Below are 23,815 nucleotides of genomic sequence, written 5' to 3' on the forward strand. Positions count from 1 at the left end.
GTGTTGGTTCAACTGGTGTTAGCAAACTCATTAAAAAAAAAGGATACTGAATGAACGTGTGAGCTCTGGTGGTGGTCAGGGTAAAGTTGGGGTAACTAGGTCAAGAATGGCATAATTACACCGACTGACAAATGAACAAAGGATAATAGGTGTGTGAAAACCAAGGACTCTACATTGAGGTCTACTTACTGCAGGAGCTGTGACATGTGACAATAAAAAGTGATATATGTGGTGTAACCATATCAGTGTTAAGAAAATAATTCACAACAATTGTCATCAAATGGATTTAATGCATCAGTCAGTGTTGTCTAAAAAACTATCATATTTGATGTTAGATCCTGCACATACAAAGAATTTATTATTATTTTTTTTTTAACATAAAAGGGCACATGAATTGGGCACACACGTTAGTTTCAACATTATTTGTTCTTCAGCTATTCCTCTTTGAACGAAAAAAGTATCAGCTGTATGTAAAGTGACTCATATTTGTTTTTTAACCGCTGAAACAATGTATAATTAAACAATTTACTCTTATAGCTTTTTTGAGATCCCAATATTTCTTGGAATTGAACCATGCTTTTAATATTAAGATGTCTTCAAACAAGCATAGATAAAAAAAAAAAAAAAAAAGCTTTTTATTCGAGGTACTGTTTGTTTTGTTACAAAAACGAATATTAGCTATTGTGTTGGTTATTTGTAAATTTATTGACAACAAAGCATGTTAATATCTGACAGGGTTGGTCGCAATTGTAGAATTTTCATGAGAAATTGCTGCGCGCTCTGTTACTTCCTTTGTTTACTACCGGCCAAGATGGCGGCGCCCATACAACCCACAGCACGGAGCACGTACAGTTTATAAATTAAGCTGTTTTTCGAGCTGTATTCAGTTTGAAAACCGATTTAACCACCAACTTATCTATCGGACGTTTATTTTGGTGGATCGCGTACATTGTATCAGTATTCATTTATCTTGTTGTATCACGCATTGTTGGTCTGAGCTGTGAAATGTTCACGAGCACTCGTGTTTGTTTAGATCTGCTGGTTAGCGTGTAAAATATTCATCAGATCGATCCGGAGACAAAACACAGGGAAGATATAAATCCATTAATGCATTTTAGTACAAGTGAAATCAGGAAATTGAAGGCATGCGGTGTTTGAAGGCACTGCAGCTCACTCTCGCGGTCGTCAAACCAGATGCTGTGGCCCATCCGCTCATTCTGGAGGTGAGATGATGACATTACACCTGTTGTAATGGACAGCTGTCTGATTATATAGATAATTAAAGAAAAATTCAATAGCAACAAACTAAACTCAGGGGAAAAAACAGAAAGAAACGTCCCTTTTCCAGGATTAAAGATAATTTTGTAAAATTCAAATAAGCTTCAAATATCTTTGTTGGAAAGGGTTTAAACAATGCTTTTCATGCTTGTTGAATGAACCATAAACAATTTTTGCACATGCACCTGTGGAACAGTCCTTAAGACACTAACTGTTTATAGGCGGTCACAGTTACAGTAACTTGGGACTCTAAAGAGAACTTTCTACTGACTCACCAGGAAAAATAAACTGCAATGTCCATAATGTAAAACGCACAAGACAGTGCTATAGGGAGACAAGAAGGACAACTGATCATCTTTGCAGTGCCAAACCACACGTAACCATATGTCCGCCCCAGACATGTTCGAGAAGTACCTTGGTGGACAAGTGGGGTAACATCTCAAGAGTAAGAACAGGCAAATTTGCTGCAATCCGTGAGGATGAGATTCACTGTAGTACTTAAAGCAGCTGGTGGACACACCAAATACCGACTGCTACTTTTTATATTGAAACTTTGTTCATGTCTGTGAAACTTGTCCAGTTTTTGTCTCAAATGTTGATCTTTTTATTTTCATACATACTACATATTTACACATTAAGAAATTTGTTGAAAAAAAAAAAAAAGAAGCAGTTGAATGTGAGAGTACATTTCTTTTTCTTTTTTTTTCTTTTTACTGAGTTTGTGGTAATGAAAATGCCGTCGTTAATTACTCACCCTCATGTGGTTCTAAACATGACTGACTTTCTTCTGCGAAACAACAAAATATATTTAGATTTTTTGGTTTTGGTGACCATTGACTTCTAGTGGCCTATGAACAAGAAACACTTAAGACAAAATATCTTCTTTTATGTTACATGAAAGAAGGAATGTCATTTGGGTTTCGGAAAGACATGAGGGTGAGTAAATAACAGATTTTTAATTTTTTTATTTTGGGTAAACTATCCCCTTTAAATACATTGACTAAAGGGTTGTTTGATAGTTCTGTGTGTTATCTTTTACCATATTTACCATAATTGTTTCTCTGTTTTAAATTTCTTGAAAAGCCTATAATTTGAACAATGAACAATAAAAAGGTGAAATATTTTATGTTTACCTGCATGTCATGTGACCAACCATTAAAGGGTTAGTTCACCCAAAAATGAAAATTCTGTCATTAATTACTCACCCTCATGTCGTTCCACACCCGTAAGACCTTTGTTCATCTTCGGAACACAAATTAAGATATTTTTGATATAATCCAAGAGGTATATGACTCATCCATAGACAGCAATATAATCAACACTTTCAAGGTCCAGAAAGGTACTAAAGACATTGTTAAAACAGTTGACGTGACTACAGTGGTTCAACCTTAATTTAATAAAGCGACGAGAATAGTTTTTGTGCACAAAAACAAAACAAAAATAACGACTTTATTCAACAATATCTTCTCTTCTGTGTCATTCTTATATGTTGTTCGAGGTTCTACGTCAGAATGCAGACTCATTATTGGCCGACTCCTGCGTCAGCATCACACGCATGCGTCGTGCTGCTCACATGATCAGCTTTGGCCAATACTGAGCCGGCGTTCGGACGTAAAGATGGACTACATCACCTGCGTAAGGATAATGACAGGGAAGAGAAGATATTGTTGAATAAAAGAATAAAAAGTATTCTTGTCGCTTCATAAAATTAAAGTTGAACCACTGCTGTCACGTCGACTGTTTTAATGAAGTCTTTAGTACCTTTCTGGACCTTGAAAGTGTTGATTATATTGCTGTCTATGGACAGGCTTGGGAGGGTTACTTTAAAAATGTATTCCGTTACAGTTACAAATTACTTCATAAAAAAAGTATTCAGTAACGTAATCCAAGTACCACAATATGAAAGTAATGTAATCTGATTACTTTTGGATTACTTCAAGGTCACATATATATAAAAAAAGAAAGAGAGAGAAATTTGGGGGGGATCAACTTTACTATAAATAAATTGCATTTTTAAATTTAAATTTAATTATTTCTTCTCATTTTCTGCAAGTTTTTAAATTTTACACATTCCATACTTTTGAATGGGTCTCAACAATAAAAAATATTTTACAAATCTGATAAATTATCTATTGCAATTTTTGTTGTTGTTGTTTAGAGCTTAAAAATATAAAAGTCACATCAGATCATAAACAAACTGAACAAGCTCATATCAAACATTTCTGTTTATGTTTGTTCTGCTTTCATTTTAATGTTTAGCATTTTGGTTACTTTTAAAACCTATTAAAACTAAGCAATCATGTCTCATTTCCACAACTTAGGAACATACAGAATACCTTGTATATGTAAAGGGCTATTCAGACATCTAGTGGCTACAGTATGGTATTACAGATTATTTTTTAGTCCTTTGATAAAGAGAGTGTTTTTGTAGCTGGAATGCAGAGTTTGCACTGTACAACCATGTTGTTTGCATTTTCTTCTTTGAAAACAAAATAGCAGCGAAATTTACATGAATTGAAAGCGCTTTTCCCCGCGGGAAGCATCGTTTCAACTAGCAGCAGTGATTCAATCTGCGTCTGAGGAGATTGTAGACGGGTATTATTTGCGCGGGTGGCTCACGTGAGTCATCACTGGCAACAGAACCAGGAAATACTGTATAATCAAGCAGCGCTTAATATGGGTTATTATGGCAAAAATAATGATTTATTTAGTTTTAAATGAAACAATTGTAATCCTGATAGTATCCCCCCTTTTTCCAAAATGTAACTGTAATCTGATTACTACGTTTTTTTGATGTAACTGTAACGAATTACAGTTACTGGATTTTTGTATCCTGATTATGTAACGCTGTTACATGTACTCCGTTACTCCCCAACCCTGTCTATGAACGAGTCATATACCTCTCGGATTTCATCAAAAATATCTTAATATGTGTTCTGAAGATGAACGAAGGTCTTACGGGTGTGGAACGACATGAGAGTGAGTGAGACAGAATTTTCATTTTTGGGTGAACTAACCCTTCAACTAAAATACAAAAATTATTTAAATATTGTATACATTTTTGAAATAAATCCATAAATCTCAGGAGGTACTTTGTTACTATTTTAAGTTTCCCTATTTTAGAATCCCTGGCTTACCCCATATAGTTACTTATCCTTCTTAAAAAAAAAAAAAAAAATCTTGAGCAACAAGTGTGATAACTAACACTTGTCTCTCCATTCTTCTGAATGTTACTATTTTAATGAAGAAAGATGGATGGCATGTAACTCATAATATGTGGAGGCTTAAGGCTACATAATACTTTGTCTTTACTATTAAAACAAGCCAACGTCTCGCCTGATTTAATTTCCGCTGTGTGTTGCTTCAAAGAGATAAAGGTGCCTTTAATTAGCGACAATTTCCTCATGCAACGTGGTTTGAAAACTGAAGCCTGGACTGCTTTAATTTACACCAGCGGATTCTAAATTAAATGTTTGTGTTTTCATTAGTCTAAGATGTACTTTCATCACTCAGCCTGTACCCTTGTTTTTTCTGGGAGATTGAAACGCTTAATTACCTAAATTTTTTTTTTTTTTTTGCTGGGTTTTTTGATTTTCCTTTGTCATCTTTTTGTTGAGGGAAAAGATGAATTGAAAAGCCTACAGCAAAACTGCAACAGGCTTTCATTAGCATAACAACATTTTTTTTTTTAACCACCAACAATGACTTTTGTTTTAAAGGATTAGTTCACTTCAGAATTAAAATTTCCTGATAATTTACTCACCCCCATGTTCATGTCTTTCTTTCTTCAGTCGAAAAGAAATTAAGGTTTTTGAGGAAAACCTTCCCTATATAGTGGACTTCACTGGGGTACAACAGGTTGAAGGTCCAAATTGCAGTTTCAGTGCAGCTTCAAAGGGCTCTACATGATCCCAGCCGAGGAATAAGGGTCTTATCTAGTAAAACGATTGGTCAAAAATAAAAATTTATATACTTTTTAACCACTAATCTGTGATTCGCCACGCACGTTAGAAAGGTCAAGCGTGACGTAGGCGGAAGTACTGTGGTAGGGCAGAAATCTCCATCTCATTTTCTCGTCCAACTTCAAAAACTTCCGACATCGTTGTATTACCTTTTTTTTTGTAAAGGGCATTTGGCTTAGTCTTTGCACGTTCGCTTTGTAGACACTGGATCTGTACTTTCACCTTCGTCACGCATGACCTTTCCAACATGATTACGTCATTTTTTTTTTTTTTTTTTTTTTAGAAAATGACCGATCATTTCGCTAGATAAGACCCTTATTCCTCGGCTGGGATCATGTAGAGCTCTTTGAAGCTGCACTGAAACTGCAATTTGGACCTTCAACCCGTTGTACCCCAGTAAAGTCCACTATATGGAAAAAAATCCTGAAATGTTTTCCTGAAAAAACTTAATTTCTTTTCAATTGAAGAAAGAAAGACATGAACATCTTGGATGACATGGGGGTGAGTAAATTATCAAGAATTTTTCATTCAGAAGTGAACTAATCCTTTAAAGAGATGCAGATGACCATTGGAGCACAGAAACATTTTAATATATTGTTTCTTTTAATTTCAGGCTCTTCATCAGAAGATTCTCGAAAACTTCATTATAATCAGAAAGAAAGATCTGATGTGGAGGACAGAAGATTCAGAAAAGTTTTATGCTGAACATGCAGGTAATAGATCTTTCTGTCTATGAAATACACTGCATGAATGAAAATGGTCTGTGTTTGTAACAGATTGAATGGTTAAGTACATGTGTGGGTGGGTGTCTATGTGGTGCGTGATTTTAAACAGGGTGAGTCATAGAAAAGGCTTCACACAACCTGGAGATATAATGTTGAGACAGCATGTGGAGAGAGAACATGTTACTCAGTCTCAGCTTATCATACCATGCATCCAAAGAAAAGCAGCTGCCTCGCATTCAGATGTCTCTATTATCTGTGCAAAAGCTTGCCCAGACCATATTAACAGATTGCAGCAAAGATCTGCTGCATAAACCACATCATCCTTGCTGGTTCATTCCTAGTGGATAAATTGATCAAAAGATAAATCAAAACAGTCAGCAGTTTGTTGTCGTCATCCCTGTTTTTTATTTTACAGGACGATTTTTCTATCAAAGACTGGTTGAATTCATGTCAAGGTAAATGTTTTTCATCATTTTCTCACTAACTATAAAAGTGCCTACAATGCAACTTAAAGTTAAAGGCTAAGACTATTTATACAGGTTTGTGAACAATGTATTGATTAATTAATTTAAAACTGTAAGTTATAGTAATAAAAACCACAAATGATCATTAAATAATATAAAAACAAATCTTTCGTGTTTTATAAAATACACTGATCCAGTATTCAGTATAGTATCTTTGGGTTTTAGTATTTGGTGGCCGTTCCTCTGTGGCAAATACAAATGACTTCAGACAAAAAAATTCTGTTGATAAACGCTATACGTCAGTTAGGAGGATTTCTGGCCCAGGCCTCTTTACAAAAACTACTTCTCAGTATTATCATTAAAGGATTAGTTCACTTTCATATAAAATTTTCCTAATAATTTACTCACCCCCATGTCATCCAAGATGTTCATGTCTTTCTTTCTTCAGTCGAAAAGAAATTAAGGTTTTTGATGAAAACATTCCAGGATTATTCTCCATATAATGGACTTCAGTGGCCTCCAAACGGTTGAAGGTCAAAATTATAGTTTCAGTGCAGCTTCCAAGGGCTTTAAACGATACCAGACGAGGAATAAGGGTCTTATCTAGCGAAACGATGCAAAAAAAAATGTAAAAAATGTAAATGTATATGTTTTCTATAAACAAATGATCGCCTTCCAAGTGCTTCCGCCAAAACCGTACTTTCGTATTCTTCAAAAAGCTTACTCTGTATGTCCTACGCCTTCCCTATTCAACTTACGGAACGAACGCAGCGCCAGTTCCGTTTTTTCCGTAAGTTGAATAGGGAAGGCGTATGGCCATTGAAGTCCATTATAAGGAGAATAATCCTGGAATGTTTTCATCAAAAACCTTAAATTCTTTTCGACTGAAGAAAGAAAGACATGAACATCTTGGATGACATGGGGGTGAGTAAATTATCAGGAAAATTATGTCATATGAAAGTGAACTAATCCTTTAAGATACTATTATAGTTTTTTTTTTTTTTTTAATTGGTTTTTATTTTTGTATTTTCTCTTTTTATTTTAATTTTAGTTAACATTTTAGTAATTTTGATTGTTTTTGTCATTTTTAAATGGTATTGTTTTTTAATATGTCTAAATTGTTTTTTATTCATTTTTATTGCATTTTTAGTTTAGTTATTTTAGTGCATCAAGTTGAACTAAATGAAAATGAGATATGTTGCTTTGGCAGATAGCTGATATAAAATAAGTATTCTTTTATTTCACTTAACATTAATTTTATTTCAAGTAACAAAAATGTTTTTTATTTATGATTTTAGATTTAGTTAACTATAATAAGTCTGCTTTCCTGAGGGCTGTTTTATAAAAGACGCTAAGAAAAACGAGGATTAAACTCCAACACCTGACTTGAATGAACCTAACAAATAAGTTGGGGCTAAAGCCGTTTCATAAAAGGTAATTGAAGTTTACGCAATCCCGCTAATTTGATCCAGGTTTACATAGTCAAGATAATTGTGCTTGCACGCTTTACCCTAGAGGTCGATCATAGGAAGCAGCATATATTTTGTGCTATTTTATGCCTTCTGAGACATGGTGTTTTCCTCAGTGCATAACTTACATTTCACAGGTTTATTGTCCATCTGTAAATGTTAGAAAGTCTTGCAAATATTTCCATTTTGCTGCTAAGCTTCACAGTAAACGAGTGCTGCTGCGCGCATGCGCGCCAAACAGATGGAACGCAATAGGAGCGCAATTATTCTGACGGAAATGTATATTTTGCTAAAATATTTGAGGTTGGACATTAAATGTGGCTTATGTACAATTTTAAACCTACAAGTAAGTGTATTTTTAAGATTGCAATAACTGTAAATGGACTATTGTAATGGGGTAAATCAAGGCTAATATACTGTAGGCCAATTACGTAGATTCATCTTACCAATTAAAATTTAGTCTGTGCTTTTATTATATTTTAATTTTTAATTTTGTGATTTTAACTTCTGCTTTAAAAGGCATTTTTTTAGATTGTTATGTTGTAATGTTCTTCTAATAACCATATGTATGTGAGAGAGTCAGCTGTAATGTCATTGCGTTCTTACTGGTCAGTGTTAGAGGAGCTCAGCTTAGCCTGACAGTTAGCCTGCCCCGGACCAGGTTAGTTTCCCAGCATAAGTTGCCAGAGTAACTAAGTTTGAACTAATTTAAGTTTGCTTTATGAAACAGAATTCACTGACAATAAGTCTGACTAACTAAAATAAGCCTGGATTGTATTCTAATCTTGTTTTATGAAACAGCCCTCTGCGTGATTTGCTCGGCTCAGGTTAGCCAGACTTCTGTTGTTGTTTTAGGTCATGGTTTCGTGTGAATAGTGAACATGTTTCTATTCTATTGAGTTTCATCTATTCTGTTGCACACATATTTAGAAGTTGAGAATTCAGTATGCTGTCATGTGTATACATTGTTAATATGTCAGCTATTTCATGAATAAGTTCATGGTAAAACCTGTTTACAACACTGGGAATAGGAACAACTGATATAGAAATTATTGATATTGTTTGTTATTTGACTGAACATGCATTTATGGTGGTCAAAGGTTAACCTTGTAACCGCTTGTAGCTTCACAAGTCTCGAATCTTCAGAAATCAATTTCCCTGAATTACCTTCTGAGTTGATTATCCTACAGGTTTACAGAAATGTTTCATCAAAGACATTGAGTTTTAAGTCACTGCATTCAGAAAGAATGCAAAGAAATAGATCTTCATTATATAGCTTTTTTGTTGTTGTTCTACCTGAATAATTATACATACACTACAATTCAAAATGTGGGGTCATTACATTTAAAGAAATTATTACTTTCAAGTGACAATAAACACATTTTAAATCTTATAAAAGACTTCAATTTCAAATAAATGCTATTATTTTGAACTCGATACAAATTTAAGCAGCACAACTATTGCCAACATTGATAATAATAATAAATGTTCCTTGAGCACCAAATCAACATATTAGAATGACTTCTGAAGCATCATGTGACACTGAAGACTGGAGTAATGATGCTGAAAATTCAGGTTTGCCATCACAGGAATAAATTACATATTAAAATAGAGAACAGTTATTTTGAATTGTAATAATATATCACAATATTACTGTTTTTACTGTAATAATGCAGCCTTGGTGAACATAATAGAATTCTCTCATAAAACATTCTTTCAAAAAGATTCTTATCGACCCCATACTACTGATGCTGTATGCTGTACTACCCCTCTTTCTTTTGAAGGGAATAATTAATGCAGATATATGATCTGTGGAGAGGGACATCAATGCTTGTTGTTAATGTAGCGGTTGATCCTGTTTGGACAGTGAGACGAGACCGACGTTACCATGGCACCCTGTCCTCAGAACATGTCTTTGTCTGTGGCAGATAAAACATTAGTGCAGCACACGTATTTTAGTCTACATCAGAGTAATTTAAAAATAAGCAGTTGATTATTCCATTTGTGTGCCACTAAGTCAGTACTACTCATCTTTATTGACTAGGGCTGTATGTACTATTGACGTCATGTAAGAAATTATAACACTTTCCTGTTTGGATAAAATTCTGTTTATCCATCTAGGCAAAGACAAGGTTGTCACAGCTCTCTGTTTAATCCTGCTGTTTACATGAACTCTTATTCCCACAATAGTGGCCCAATGAGAGCATACATCCTAGCCAGGGAAGATGCAATCACTCACTGGAGGGGGATGATGGGTCCAACAAAAGTGTTTAGAGCTCGTTTCACTTCACCAGACACCCTTCGAGGCCAGTACGGGCTGACTGACACCAGAAACACCACTCATGGTTCAGGTAGAGTTACATTGACCTGTTTTGATGAAGATTTTCAGAACTGAACAGTTAACTGGCTGAATAGACTAGATCTGGGGTGCCCAATCCTGTTTCTGGAGATCTGCCTTCCTACAAAGTTCAGCTCCAACCCTGATCAAACACAAGCAAAGCCACTTTAAGGCAAGGCAACGTTGGCAAAAAAAAGAAAAAGAATAATGCCTGCAAACTCTGAGGTACGCAGGGAAAGAGACAAGAGGCTGTTTTTTTTAAATGGATGTCAATGGAGAAGAGGCTTCACTACACTGAATAAACCACTTTTGTGAGGAAACAGCTTATTATTTAATGAATCGACTGCCTGTCTGCTAATCTTCAACATGTTTTACGCTAAACAATACATTTGATGGGAACGATATGTAGATTTACCTGTGATAAACAGGTTATTTTATAAGAGAAGGCAGAGAAGGGAATGTCGCAACAGGTAGGACTCATTTACGGCATTACCATAGTATTTAAAAGTAATATTGAGTAAAAAATATAGATGTTTTCTTTCTTTCTCTTTCAGGTTTTACCAGCTATGATTAGACTTAAATTGTAATGACTATTATAACTGCATGTATGCATATGATGCTGATATTGTGCAAGTTAATGAATAAAGAGAAAACAAATAATTTAATTATATATATATTGTGTTACATTGTATGTTATTTAATGAAAATAAAAAATGAAGTGTTCTTTCTATTGCTGCATCCATTATCATTGAAGCATATTTTGATGGATTGTGTTAGTTTGAAATCTGTTAGATCTCTTTATTTTTCTGTTGACTTTTACGAAAAGACCCTCTCATCTCCATAATAATAAGACAATCTCTGTTTCTTGTTATCCTGAAGACATTGATTAGCTGGTCCAGGTGTGTTTGATTAGGGTTGGAGCTAAACTCTGCCGGACAGGGGCCCTTCATGACCCAGTTTGCCCATTCCTGTCCTAAATCTCCAATTTTGTAAAATAAAGACTCATTACTTAACAATTCTAAATATTAATTCAACATCGCTTTATATTCTTTCTTTCAGATTCTGTTGAATCAGCCAAGAGAGAGATTTCATTTTTCTTTCCAGAATTCAATGCAGATGAGTGGATGGCGAGGGAGGAGCCACGTTTTAGGGTAGGATTTACTGAATATAATAAGGAGAGACAAATTCATACTCTTCAGGACACGTGATGACCAGGCTGATGGTACTTCTGCAGTGCTACATGAATATGATTTTCACCCAGTGTTTCTCTTCTGCTGCATGTGATATTTATTTTGACGTTACTCTTTTGTGACTACTAAATATCTGTACCTCAGCTCTGCCAACAATATATTCATATGTATGTGTTTTATAAATGTATGTATATATGAATATATGTGCTAGCTTTGCAGTAAATATCAATAAATGTTTTCCTCAGCGTAGTAAACTCTAAGCTCAATTCTTTGGACTTTTTAGGTAACAATAAAACAAACAAAGAAATAAATAAAAGTTTTTGAAACATTCCTTTGAATAAAAAAAAAAGAAAAAAAAGATGGAATCCAAACAAGAGCTATAAAATTCTATAATGATTGTTCAATGTTCAGTGGACACTCTCAAAAGATTCCTTTACAGTGGGTGGTTTTGATTTCAACTTTATGAGATTCCTATTTATGTTGTTAACCCCAAAAATAAATGAAAATATACTGATACTGACAACCACATTATTCTATAGATTAACTGCTAATACTTTACAATAAGGTTCAATTCATTAACATTAGTTAATGGATTTGGTATTTATTGGAGCTCAATAAACAAAGCATTTTAAAGCAAATGTTAAAGGGGTAGTTCACCCAAAAATGAAAATTATCTCATAATTTGCTTACCCTCAAGCCATCCTAGGTGTATATGACTTTCTTCTTTCAGCCAAACACAATCAGAGATATATTAAAAAATATTCTGGCTCTTCAAAGCTTTATAATGTGAGTGAATGGTACCCGAAGCCCAAAAAATCGCATCCATCCATCATAAAAGTGATCCATACAGCTCCAGGGGGTTAATAAAGGCCTTCTGAAGTGAAGTGGTGTGTTTTTGTAAGAAACAATATCCATGACATAGGCGTAGCATAAGCTCAATGACGAACATGGAAGCGCAGAGGATAAAGCAAACCAAAATGCCGGTCACGAATTAGAAGTCTAAAACAAGAAGTTTTAAAGAAAAATGTTGGAGGATTTCAATATAAGAGGAGCTACGTCATATGTTGGGTCAGAGGTCACCCTTCCACCAGAACTTGACTCTCTCTTGAATGCAAGTACATCTGTTGCAGGTGATTATAGTTTATAAGTTTTAAATATGGATATTTTTCTAACAAAAACCCAGCACTTCACTTCAGAAGGCATTTATTTTAACCCACTGGAGTTATATGGATTACTTTTATGATAGATGGATGTGTTTTTTTGAGCTTCAAAATCTTGGGTACCATTCATTCCCATTATAAAACTTGGAAGAGCCAGGATATTTTTAAATATAACTCAGATTGTGTTTATCTGAAAGAAGAATATACTCCCAGGATGGTTTGAGGGTGAGTAAATTATGGGATAATTTTTATTTTTGGGTGAACTACCCCTTTAATTTATAAATATTCATTGATAGTTTAAGTTCATTATAATAAACTACTAAAAAAATATTTAGGCCAAAATATATTCAAGATTTAAATGCATATAAAATTTACAACCATTTGGATTAAAGCGTTTTAATATAATAAACCTAATGTGATGCATATTTGTCAGTCAAACATAAATGAAACAATTAAGAATGAGATTTATGTAACGTTACTAATAAAACTAAACCAAATATGTTTTAAATACACAATAACCAGATTTATACATTTATCATTAACAAATCCATTTTTAAAATGTAAACCAATCTCATACATTTTAACTGAAGCTTGCTTGTTCTACAACTAGCCATATTTTAACTATGTTCATACTTTTTACCTGATTAAATTTAATTGTTTTCAAAATTAACCGAATTAACGCTGATTCTAAAGAATTTGAATAAATACATTTTGAAAATATGATTAAATAAAATCAAATAGATGAGAATACAGTAATAGTTTGACTTGTAATAGTATATGTAATAGTGTTATGTAATAGTATTGTATTCATTGTAAGTTCATCTTACCTAATGCATTAATGTTAATATATAAAACCTTTGTATTGTAAAGTGTTACCAATTAATTCTGAGACTGGACCAAGAAATAGGTTAGGATACAGTAGAATTATTATGCTCTTCCAATTTACCACAATAAATATTTAATAACTCAGTAAATACAGTAGCATCTTCCAGTCAGTAAAGCAGCGATGTATTAAACAGTATTGGAATAATGGAACGGAGCTTCTTATTCTTGCACACGACCTGTTTCACAGTAGTGCTAGCTTGCTACAGAAACTGTAATTAGGTTTTGAACAAATGTTTGCACTTGTACCTCAAAAATTAAAAAAAAAAAGCATAACTGTCATAAAAAGGCAACATTAGTGTGGTAGTAAGTGTATGGGATGTACAAAAGAGCCCTGATTTTCAAATCCAAAATCAACATTGAAACAATCCATCAACTTCGAAAAACTTCTTTAAAAACACTTGTGTTGTTCCTATGTTTTTAAATGATTTAAATATTTCACAAAATCATTCAGTAGGCTGACCTCTCAATTGCCTGCTCAATCTATCCTGTGCTTTGAGTGTATGTACAGTAGATGCTTTTACTAAGATTATATTTGTTGGCATCAGAAAATGAAAGACATTAAAGAACATTATGACAAAGACATTACAGAGAAAAGATGTACATAAAAATAGACATTATTAAAGAAGTCGAATGTAACTGAATGATGAAACAAACAATTCTTTGACCCTTGTATGAAAGCCGTTAATCACTGATTAAGCACTGATGAACTTCTTCATTTTAGGTCATCCCTGCTTTTTACTTCTTTGGTCCATGACATCTTCACGAGTTTTTGCTTATCCACCTCATTGAGGCACTGAGTCAAGTGCTGAGTCCATCAGACCATCCACCGGTTTCATGACCTCATAGGTGGTTTGCGATGTCTCCTTGATCTTCCCGCTCTTGTCCACCTGCCGTATACTTTGAGTCACAGTGATGGTCACTTGCTTGGTGGACATCCTGTTGTCCTGCCATTTGGTCTAATAAAGATAGCATTGTAAAATTATCAGACAAGACAGTTAACAAATCTTTTTAACATTATTTTACAGTTTTCCCTTAGTTGCTTACACATTTCCTGAAACCTACACTCTCCCCACTGAACCTTTCAGTGGACAGTTTTTAAAAGAACCATGTTTTTCTTAGTGTGAAGATTATTTCGACTATAAAGAACCTTTTGTGGCAAGGAAAGGTTCAAATGATGTTAAAGGTTCTTTATGGAACCATAGATGCCAAAAAGAACCCTTATTTTTAAGTGTCAATCACATTTCTCAGATAAATAAACAAAAGGTCATGTAAACATATTTTATTTCAGAGAAAGGTTCTCAAAAATTTCCTCCTGAACGGTCAAAATATGTGAAAGCCAAACAAGCTCAAGTGTCTCATTAATGTGAGCGGAAGCTACGAGTCTATTTTCATGCATTAATCAATTGTTTGTAGTTTAGTCAATTACTGTAATAAAGGCTACTTTAATCAAATGAACGATAATTTCATGTGTGGTGTAGATGAAGGGGTACATAAAACAGAAAGGGTTGGATTAAAATACTTACAATTTCCTCAGTTCGCAACACACTTCTCCTTTGCACTGTGGTAGCAGAAGAAGACAACACTTCCTGCTCTTGAGAAGAGAGTATTGCAGGGTTGGTGCCGGTTTTCATGTCATTCAGTCCCACCTCAGACATGGCAGAACACACTTTCAGATATGCCTGAGCCGGAGCAGGCAGGCCATCATCAAAGAGATCTAATGAAATGAGATAGAAATATAGAAGTTATTTCTTTTGTTAACAAAATCACTGTAATGGTGATCATCATATCAGAAATATTACACAATCAGATGGAAGGAGGTACATATAAATACTGGTACCCATACAATATCCATCCATCCATCCATCCATCCATCATTACAATTTAAAAGAAATGTTTTCTATTTGAATATATTTTCAAATGTAATTTATTCCTGTGATGGCAAAGCTGAATTTTCAGAAACATTACTCCAGTCTTCAGTGTCACATGATCCTTCAGAAATATTTCTAATATGCTGATTTGCTGCTCATGAATCATTTCTTCTTATTATCAACATTAAAACAGTTTTGCGGAATAATATATTTGTGGAAACAGTGATACACAACTAAGTAAGATTTTAAAAAAGTAAAGAAAACAATACTTTTATTCAGCAGGAATGTATTAATCTTATCAAAAACAAACAAACAAACAAAAAACAAACAAACAGTAAAGACATAAAATTATAAGATTGTTCTTTCAAATAAGTTTCAATAAATGTATATACACTGATCAGGCATAACATTATGACCACTGACAGGTGAAGTGAATAACACTGATTATCTCTTCATCGCGGTAGCTGTTAATGGGTGGGATATATTAGGCAGTAAGTGAACATTTTGTCCTCAAAGTTGATGTGTTAGAAGCAGGAAAAATGGACAAGCGTAAGGATTTGAGCGAGTTTGACACGGGCCAAATTGCGATGGCTAGACGACTGGATCAGAGCATCTCCAAAACTGCAGCTCTTGTGGGGTGTTCCCGGTCTGCAGTGGTCAGTATCTATCAAAAGTGGTCAAGGACGGAACAGTGGTGAACCGGCCACAAGGTCATGGGCTCATTGATGCACATGGGGAATGAAGGCTGGCCCGTGTGGTCTGATCCAACAGACAAGCTACTGTAGCTCAGATTGTTCAAGAAGTTAATGCTGGTTCTGATACTACAGAATACTGGTGTCAGAATACACAGTGCATCACAGTTTGTTGCGTATGGAGCTGCATAGCCGCAGACCAGTCAGGGTGTCCATGCTTTGGGCAATGTTCTGCTGGGAAACCTAGGGTCCTGCCATCCATGTGGATGTTACTTTGACACGTACCACCTACCTAAGCATTGTTGCAGACCATGTACACCCTTTCATGGAAACAGTATTCCCTGGTGGCTGTGGCCTCTTTCAGCAGGATAATGTGCCCTGCCACAAAGCAAAAATGATTCAGGAATGGTTTGAGGAGCACAACAACGAGTTTGAGGTGTTGATTTGGCCTCCAAATTCCCCAGATCTCAATCCAATCGAGCATCTGTGGGATGTGCTGAATAAACAAGTCAGATCCATGGAGGCCCCACCTCGCAACTTACAGGACTTAAAGGATCTGCTGCTAACATCTTGGTACCAGATACCACAGAGCACCTTCAGGGGTCTAGTGGAGTCCATGCCTCGATGGGTCAGGGCTGTTTTGGCAGCAAAAGGGGGACCAACACAATACTAGGAAGGTGGTCATAATGTTATGCCTGATCGGTGTATTGTCTTGCTAACAGGGCTAAAAATTTTGAAACATAAGAAGACCTAGAAAAATAACGCTAGTAGTCGTAGTCAATACCATGTTGTCTATCTATTTTAATAATCTGCTGTCAGTTTATTTTAATATCATTTAATCACTGTAGCTACCCCAAGTGTAACAATTCTGCACAAAGAGGTAAGGAGTGCTTGTTGTGTTCATCCTTGCTCATACTGTTGTACTAAAGTACTGAAGGGATTTAACCATCGCCATGGCAACAAGAGGCCTACTTGAATGAATTGCACAGCAGACTCGCAACACTGTCCTGTCCTTTTGGGAAGGAAATGTCATACAAAGATTTTGACGGGTTAAACTGAAATTTTAACTACTTAAATATGAAGACATCATGCAGATTTGTGTAATTTCAAAAGCTTTTAAAAATGAGACTTATGCCTCAAAGTATGATCTGTCCATTCTCACCAAGGTTGGCAGTTTTCTCTGATGGGAAGCCCACCTCTGAAGAGTTTTCTGAGGGGATGCTATGGATGGAGGACAGGGGTATATCTGTATCTGTGCTGGTCAGCCAAGTGGACTCTGTCTCTTTGGTCCAGCTCTCCATATATCTTGGCTCCAACACATCTGTCCTGGAGCCTCCACAACCCATGATGTCAAAGACAAATCCACACCTACACAGCCTTGGATTCTAGGTCCATTAGAATACCTCCCGAATGGCAAATGGAAAAATGGAAAATGGTGTTCATTGCATGAGGCATTGCCATCTTCTTTCAAGCCATTAATGTTATGTCATTTAGAATCAACAACCCATATCACCATCATTTTGTAGCAAAAATCAGTAGTCTCCCGCTGGTCAGGTGTCAGGTCAGGCAAACATGGAGATCTGGGACTAATTCTGTGGAAGAGAAAGAATAGCCTGTTTGTTGTGATCCTAAGAAAGACTGGTGTGATTTAAAACAATATTTCAATGTTAAAGTATTGGAAGTAAGGAATATTTTCAAATTGATCTTTTTTTTTTTTTTTTTTTTTTTTTTTTTTTTTGCTTGTAGTTATATAATTGTGTTTGAAATTACGCATAACACGTCATATAACCTTAATGAGTGATATTTGAATGGGAAATAAAATGGGTTAACCCCTTTCCAATTTGAGTAGTCAGCACTCGCAATACGCACATGATGTAAACAAAGACGAGTTTAAAATTACCTACGGTCCAAAAAATAAATAAATCAATAAATTATATTCAAAATAGATTCCTAATTTAAATTAAGCGATGTACAGTTAGTTTCCCCTGGTATGCAATCATTAATCAATTGATAATTCATTATACCGTACGAGCATATCGTGTTGTATTTACTGTGGTGACGGCGCGCTGCTCTCATACAGATTTAGAGAACATAATTATGTGTGGAAACATGCATTTTTATGCAGTACGCAAAAATGTATTCAGACCTCCAATGTGCTGAATGCCTTGCTTGTGGTCTTTCGCGCGACAAAGATTGTTGATATTACCTTAAGTCGACAGAGGAATCAGTGTCATGAGTCGAATAGTTTTCTTCGGTATCCGTTCACTGTATTTATTACTCTTTTCAAAACATAATTTCCAGGATTCATAGAGGAGCTCTACCGCGACGGAAAAAAAACCAAACACTGAATGATGACACTCCCCCATCTCTCTCTCTCTCTCTCTTTCTCTCTCTCCTGATGTGAATGATGCTGACCCTCCCATTTTATGGCTAAGATTAACGAGGTACTATGTGGTACAAGTGATTTTGAATATATATTTTTTAATGCCACCTAAACATCCACCCCTGTTAACCCTTGCAGTTTAAACGTTACAGTTGTGATATTCCTTCCTCTCTTCAGACTGAAGACATAGATGTGTTTGTTACTGAACACAAAATAGAACAGCACTTCTACACTCTGCTCTTCTAAAATCAAGAAGAAAATTACACATTTGCACCATGGGTTTGCTCTTGAAAGTTTGTAAACAGCTGTTTGCTTGCTGTTACTGTACAGCACAAGGTGCGTTTATGACATTTACAGGAAATTACACTCAGTGAATTAACATTTGATTTTATTTCTAAAGGATCTGCCTTTCTGATAATGGCAAATGCCCTCATAATGTGATTTAGATAAATAATGGTTATGACTGTAATGTGCAACACTGGAGTATTCATCTATTCATAACCATTTGTTCGTTGCTTAGCTTTTTCAGCTTGTACAGAAAAAAAAAAAAAAAACTCTTTTGCTTCCACCTATTTAAATAAAGTGATCAAAATATGACAATACCCATCACGAAAATATCAACACTTTTGGCCATTAAATGGGACCTCTTTTGAACTACACAAAATTCACTTTTACATAGTGTTTGAACATAAATGTGTGTTGGCAGTGTGTACACAACCACCTTATAGTGATAAAAATCCACCCATTTCTTGTTTTAATCCCCATAAAACCTCAACAGTGTCATAAATCAAGCGTTTTCATTTTCTGTACAATGTGATGCCATATTGTACAGGCCCCGCCCATGACTGCTGATGGACACTGCATTAGCATAGTTTCTCGACACCGGAGCAGCTGTAGCGACAAGAATGTCTCCTAAGCGACTGAGGTGTTTTGTTGTTGGATGTAAGAGTGAAGTGAACGTAACAGTCTTCATTTACTCCAGACATCTGAGCCGCTGAAGACAGAGTGGATTAGTTTTGTTTTTGAAGGGAATCCGCCACAGATCTAATAAACACATGCGATTTCTTTCCCTGCTGTTTACTTTCACAGACATAACCGACTGTGTTTGTGAACTTTGTGTTTTTGACATAACCTTGTGTGTACTTGACAGTTTAAAGACAGTAAGACATGAAAGAAAAGTTAGTTTAATACTTACAAAATGTGCCTTCTGACAGCCAGCTTTCTGTGTGTGTGCTTTTGATGTGTGTGCTCAGAAAACAATAAATTAGAAGTTTAAACTGATATAGCTTTAAAACGCATGCAGATAATAAACTTTCATGATGAAGAAGAACTGCAATGTCCGTAAGCGTGATCGAGATATAGATGATAATCAAAAGGAACCAGATGTCTTGTTAGTATTTGGCTATGTATCCGAGTATCCGATGCAGGCAGGAGCTGTTGAAGGAAGTGCTTTCATGGATAGGGGGCGGGGAGCAGCAGCTTATTTGCATTTAAAGACATGCACGAAAACAGCATGTTTTTCCATGCACTCAAAAATGGGTATTTACAACATGGTATAATATATGATCTGTGAGGTATTTTTAAACTTCACAGACACTTTCTGGGGACACCTGAGAGTTAAATTACATCTTGGAAAAAAAGGGGCATTATAGGTCCCCTTAAAATATTTTAAATATTTAATTATATACATTTATAACTAAATAATATTGATAGAAATTATTCATTTAGGTTTTTAAATTAAATCAGCATATTAGCATGATATTCCACCCCAAAATTAATGTTGTTCCAAATCAGTACGACTGTACAACCTCTGTGGGACATAAAAAAAGATATTTTGAAGCATGTCTGTGTTTTTTGTTAGTTTGTTTGTTCTTACAGTGCGAGTCAGTGGTAACCAAAAATGTTTGGTTCAGAATATCTTCTTCTGTGTTCCACAAAATAAAGGAGTCAAATAGATTTGGAAAAAAATGGTCAGGTTTGTGTTTGTATTCATAGGCTTTTAGTTTGCTTTCCCTTGTTTCCTGGGTTTTTGTTCCTTTTTCCTTTGTACCCTATGTTTCATGCCACATTTGTTAAAATGGCTGAAATTAAGATCCACCTCTCCCTGCTCCTTCATTTTCCTTTGCCTACATGTGACAGAAATGAGGGAGAAAATGAATACAGAATATTTGAATACTGCAGTAGAAATTTGGCCGCTGACAGTGTTTTTTTTCTTTGACTCTACCTTGGGCTTCCCAGTCTCCAGCCCCACCTTGGTGTAAGGACCTTCTGGCTGCACCTCAGGCCTCTGAACACATGACTCTACTTCAGCCTGTTAACCCATCGGATCCACCTTAGCTCCATTGTCCCTCATTTCCACCATGGGCCGTCATCCCACTGGCTTCGCCGGGTTCCCTTATCCATCTGGCTTGTCCCTTGTCCCTTCCAGGCCTCTGGCTACGCCTCAGCCATCCACCCCTTTGGCTTAACTGGGCTCCACCTTCCCTGCAGCTTTTCTCTGCCTCCACCATGGTTTTCTAAGCCCCCGTCTCCACCTCAGTCCCATGAGCCATTGGCTCCGCCTTGGCCCTCCAGACCTGCAGTGACCCCCTGTGACTTCGGCTCAGCCCTGGTCTCCAGCGCTCACGGCTCCACCTCCGTTGGAAGTCCTTTGGTTCCACCCAGACTCGTTGCAGAGGCTTCACCCTGGCTCCTCCCTCCATTGGTTTCACCGTGGGCGTGATATTAAGATCCACCTTTCAAATTTGGCAGCTGACAGTGTTTTTTTCCTTCAGTAGCCAAAGAGAAAATAAATACAAAAAGCTGATATGTGCCAGTTTTAATATAATAACAACAACCATTACAAACACTATCAGCCATTTCCTGTTGCCCATATCTCTCCATGAAGAGTTTCCACTCATTCAGGCAAGGTTCAATCCATTCCACACCAGCTTTACTAGCCAAATTATCTTTAGCTGGTTAGATCTATTTCCCTGTTAAGAAACTTCTAAGAAAAGACATCTCCCTTTATAATGCCCCAAACAGCAGAGGGACCACCATTTTTATGTGTGATTCGTTGGTTCAGATGATTACTGTGTGTTTGTTTGTTCCAAACCCATTCACTAGTTGCAGATATTTGTGTGAATGCACTATGTATATAAAAAAAAAATCATAAAAACATAAAAACCCATTTACGACCCCAATGTGCTTTCAAAATGATTGTGTAAAGTAGAAAACCAAAGGATAAAAGTTAGCTACAGTGTTATATTCATGAAACATCTGTCTGAAAGTATATTACATGCATGTCTCTGCTCTATTATGAGTATGTTCTTCTGTGCTAGAAGAAACAAATCACTGAACACTGAACTACACATCATAACTGTGAATAATAAAGGGCAAAATGTTGTAAACCATTTATTAATCACTGTAACCTGCAACACTAACAGATGCCATAAAATGCTGATGGGAAGCAATTTAATTGGGTTTTAAAATTCGCCACACAGCCAGTAAAAGGTTAAGTGAGCATAGCAGTTAAACTATGAGTCCTGGTTATATTAAGCTCTTTTCACCAGATGGGGGCAGTGCAGACATTATTATAATAAGATCCAAATAATGTTTTAGCTCTCTAGTTTTGGCCTTTTAGGTGCTCAGGTAACATTTCTTATTATTATCATATATTATGTTGAAAAGAGTGGTGCTTCTTATTTTTGTGGTAATTGTGATACTTTGTTTTCAGGATTCTTTGATGAATAGAAAGTTTAAAAGAACAGCATTTATTAGAAATAGACAAATTTTTGGTAACAATGTAAAAGTCTTTACTGACTTTGATCTGATTTGATCAGTTTAATGCATCCTTGATTAAAGGGGTCATGAGAAATCAAATTTTCCTTGGTCTTTTGGCATATTTTGTGTTGTATTGTATTGTAAAAACTTTATTGTCCCCGTTAGGGGCAATTTGTTCTGCAGCATAGTAGATTTTTTACACCACATACAAGACAGACAAATACACAACATTAATTGCACATTAAGAAAAACAAATTTAAAAACGACCTCTTCCTGTTTGAATTAAGCAAATTAATGGCACATGGTACAAACGAAAATTTAAATTTATTTGTCTTAGCTAAAGGGACCCTATACAAAGATCCCGAGGGGAGGGTCTCTGAAATGTATCATAAAGAGGGTGAGATATGTCAGATATAATGTAATGAGGTCTTTGTATCATTATTACATCCTGCAAGTTCCATAACTTAAAATGTCCTCGTCATCAATAAAAAGCATTTAATCAAGCTGTAAAAAAGCTTCGTTTGTGACGTCACAGGGGCACAATCATTTGCATATGACTGCCTCTGGAGCAAGACAACAACGCTTACTTTTACATCATCGCATCGTTGTTCCCGCCCACTGGTGTTCAGTCGATGAGCAGCAAGTGGATCTAAAGTAGTTGTTTGTGATAATAACAAGATTGCAATGCCACGCAGATGTTGTGCTGTTCCTGGCTGTGGAAAAACAAACTTTGCATAAAATGCCGAAAGATCCCGATGTCAGAGAAAAATGGATTCAGTTTATTTTTAACGAACGTCCTAGTCACATCAGTGCTGACTTGCATGTTTGTACCAAGCGTACCACACGAGTCATGAAAAGTGAAGCCAAAGCGTCTCGATCACCTCAAGGTGGCTGGATGCAGTATAGGTCATAAATCCCGCCCTTTCCATGTAATGTAATGGGACGTGAGACAAACTTAACAGTCAAATTACATGTCAAATATATTTTTTTCCAAAGATGGTTTCTGTCATTTTAGCCAGTTTTTATAATGCTGATGTTAGTTAAAGTGTTCGTTCTTTAAATAAGTTTGTTTAAGTTAGTTATTTGATGCTATAAAAATGCAGGTTTTGACGTCATGATTGACAGCTGAGATTGACAGCTTCTCTGAGCGAAGTAGTCACTGAAGCACCAATGGACTTTTTTTCTGGATCTTTGGGAGGAGATTGGAGCTTTAACTTTAATTTCTACATTTCCAGAACTGTTTATTTCACACCGACATAATGAGTTGTTCTGCAGTATTAACTGATTCTGTGGGAATATGGGCGGGACCTTGATATTGCGGCTCCACTTCACGCACACTACTGCGCAGACTTGAGACTCAAGACTCACACTGGCGGTGTGGTGCCGAATTCCTACCCCTACCAAATTATTACCCCCCTAGTATTGGTAGGTTTAGGATTAGGTGTGGGGGAGGGGTTAGGATTGGGGGAAGGGTTAGGATTAGGGGTGGGGTTAGGATTAGGCAATCAGATAGCGACTTCAACGAGGGAGGTAATAATTTGGCAGGGAGTCGAAATTCGGCACAACAGCAGCTTCACTTACTACAATAGAAGAGAGTGAAGGTCCATCTTTTTTTTTTACAGTCTATGTTTTGTACTGT

The 23,815-nt window shown here is 35.9% G+C and overlaps 2 protein-coding genes across 3 annotated transcripts; one reads left to right on the forward strand and one right to left on the reverse strand.

The window, feature by feature from the left end:
- Positions 1-467: 467 nt before the first annotated feature.
- Positions 468-11,680, forward strand: nme6 (NME/NM23 nucleoside diphosphate kinase 6). The gene is made up of 5 exons (XM_051874114.1): positions 468-1,223; positions 5,854-5,953; positions 6,381-6,420; positions 10,089-10,249; positions 11,296-11,680. Exons 1-5 carry the CDS (start codon positions 1,146-1,148, stop codon positions 11,442-11,444), a joined length of 528 nt encoding a protein of 175 aa, XP_051730074.1. The 5' UTR covers positions 468-1,145; the 3' UTR covers positions 11,445-11,680.
- Positions 11,681-13,527: 1,847 nt separating this feature from the next.
- baalcb (BAALC binder of MAP3K1 and KLF4 b) lies at positions 13,528-18,530 on the reverse strand. 2 transcript variants are annotated; one of them, XM_051874113.1, is made up of 5 exons: positions 18,238-18,530; positions 17,545-17,623; positions 17,194-17,434; positions 14,995-15,185; positions 13,528-14,427 (listed from the first exon to the last, which is right to left on the reverse strand). In XM_051874113.1, the coding sequence occupies exons 3-5, from the start codon at positions 17,375-17,377 to the stop codon at positions 14,254-14,256; spliced, it is 549 nt and encodes a 182-aa protein (XP_051730073.1). In that variant the 5' UTR covers positions 17,378-17,434; positions 17,545-17,623; positions 18,238-18,530; the 3' UTR covers positions 13,528-14,253. The 2 variants fall into 2 exon arrangements, with proteins under 2 accessions (XP_051730073.1, XP_051730072.1); XM_051874112.1 differs by having other exon boundaries at positions 17,194-17,623; positions 18,238-18,529.
- Positions 18,531-23,815: the final 5,285 nt, after the last annotated feature.

This window comes from Ctenopharyngodon idella, chromosome 20 (genome assembly GCF_019924925.1).
Source record: "Ctenopharyngodon idella isolate HZGC_01 chromosome 20, HZGC01, whole genome shotgun sequence".
In the NCBI taxonomy this organism is placed as follows: domain Eukaryota; kingdom Metazoa; phylum Chordata; class Actinopteri; order Cypriniformes; family Xenocyprididae; genus Ctenopharyngodon; species Ctenopharyngodon idella.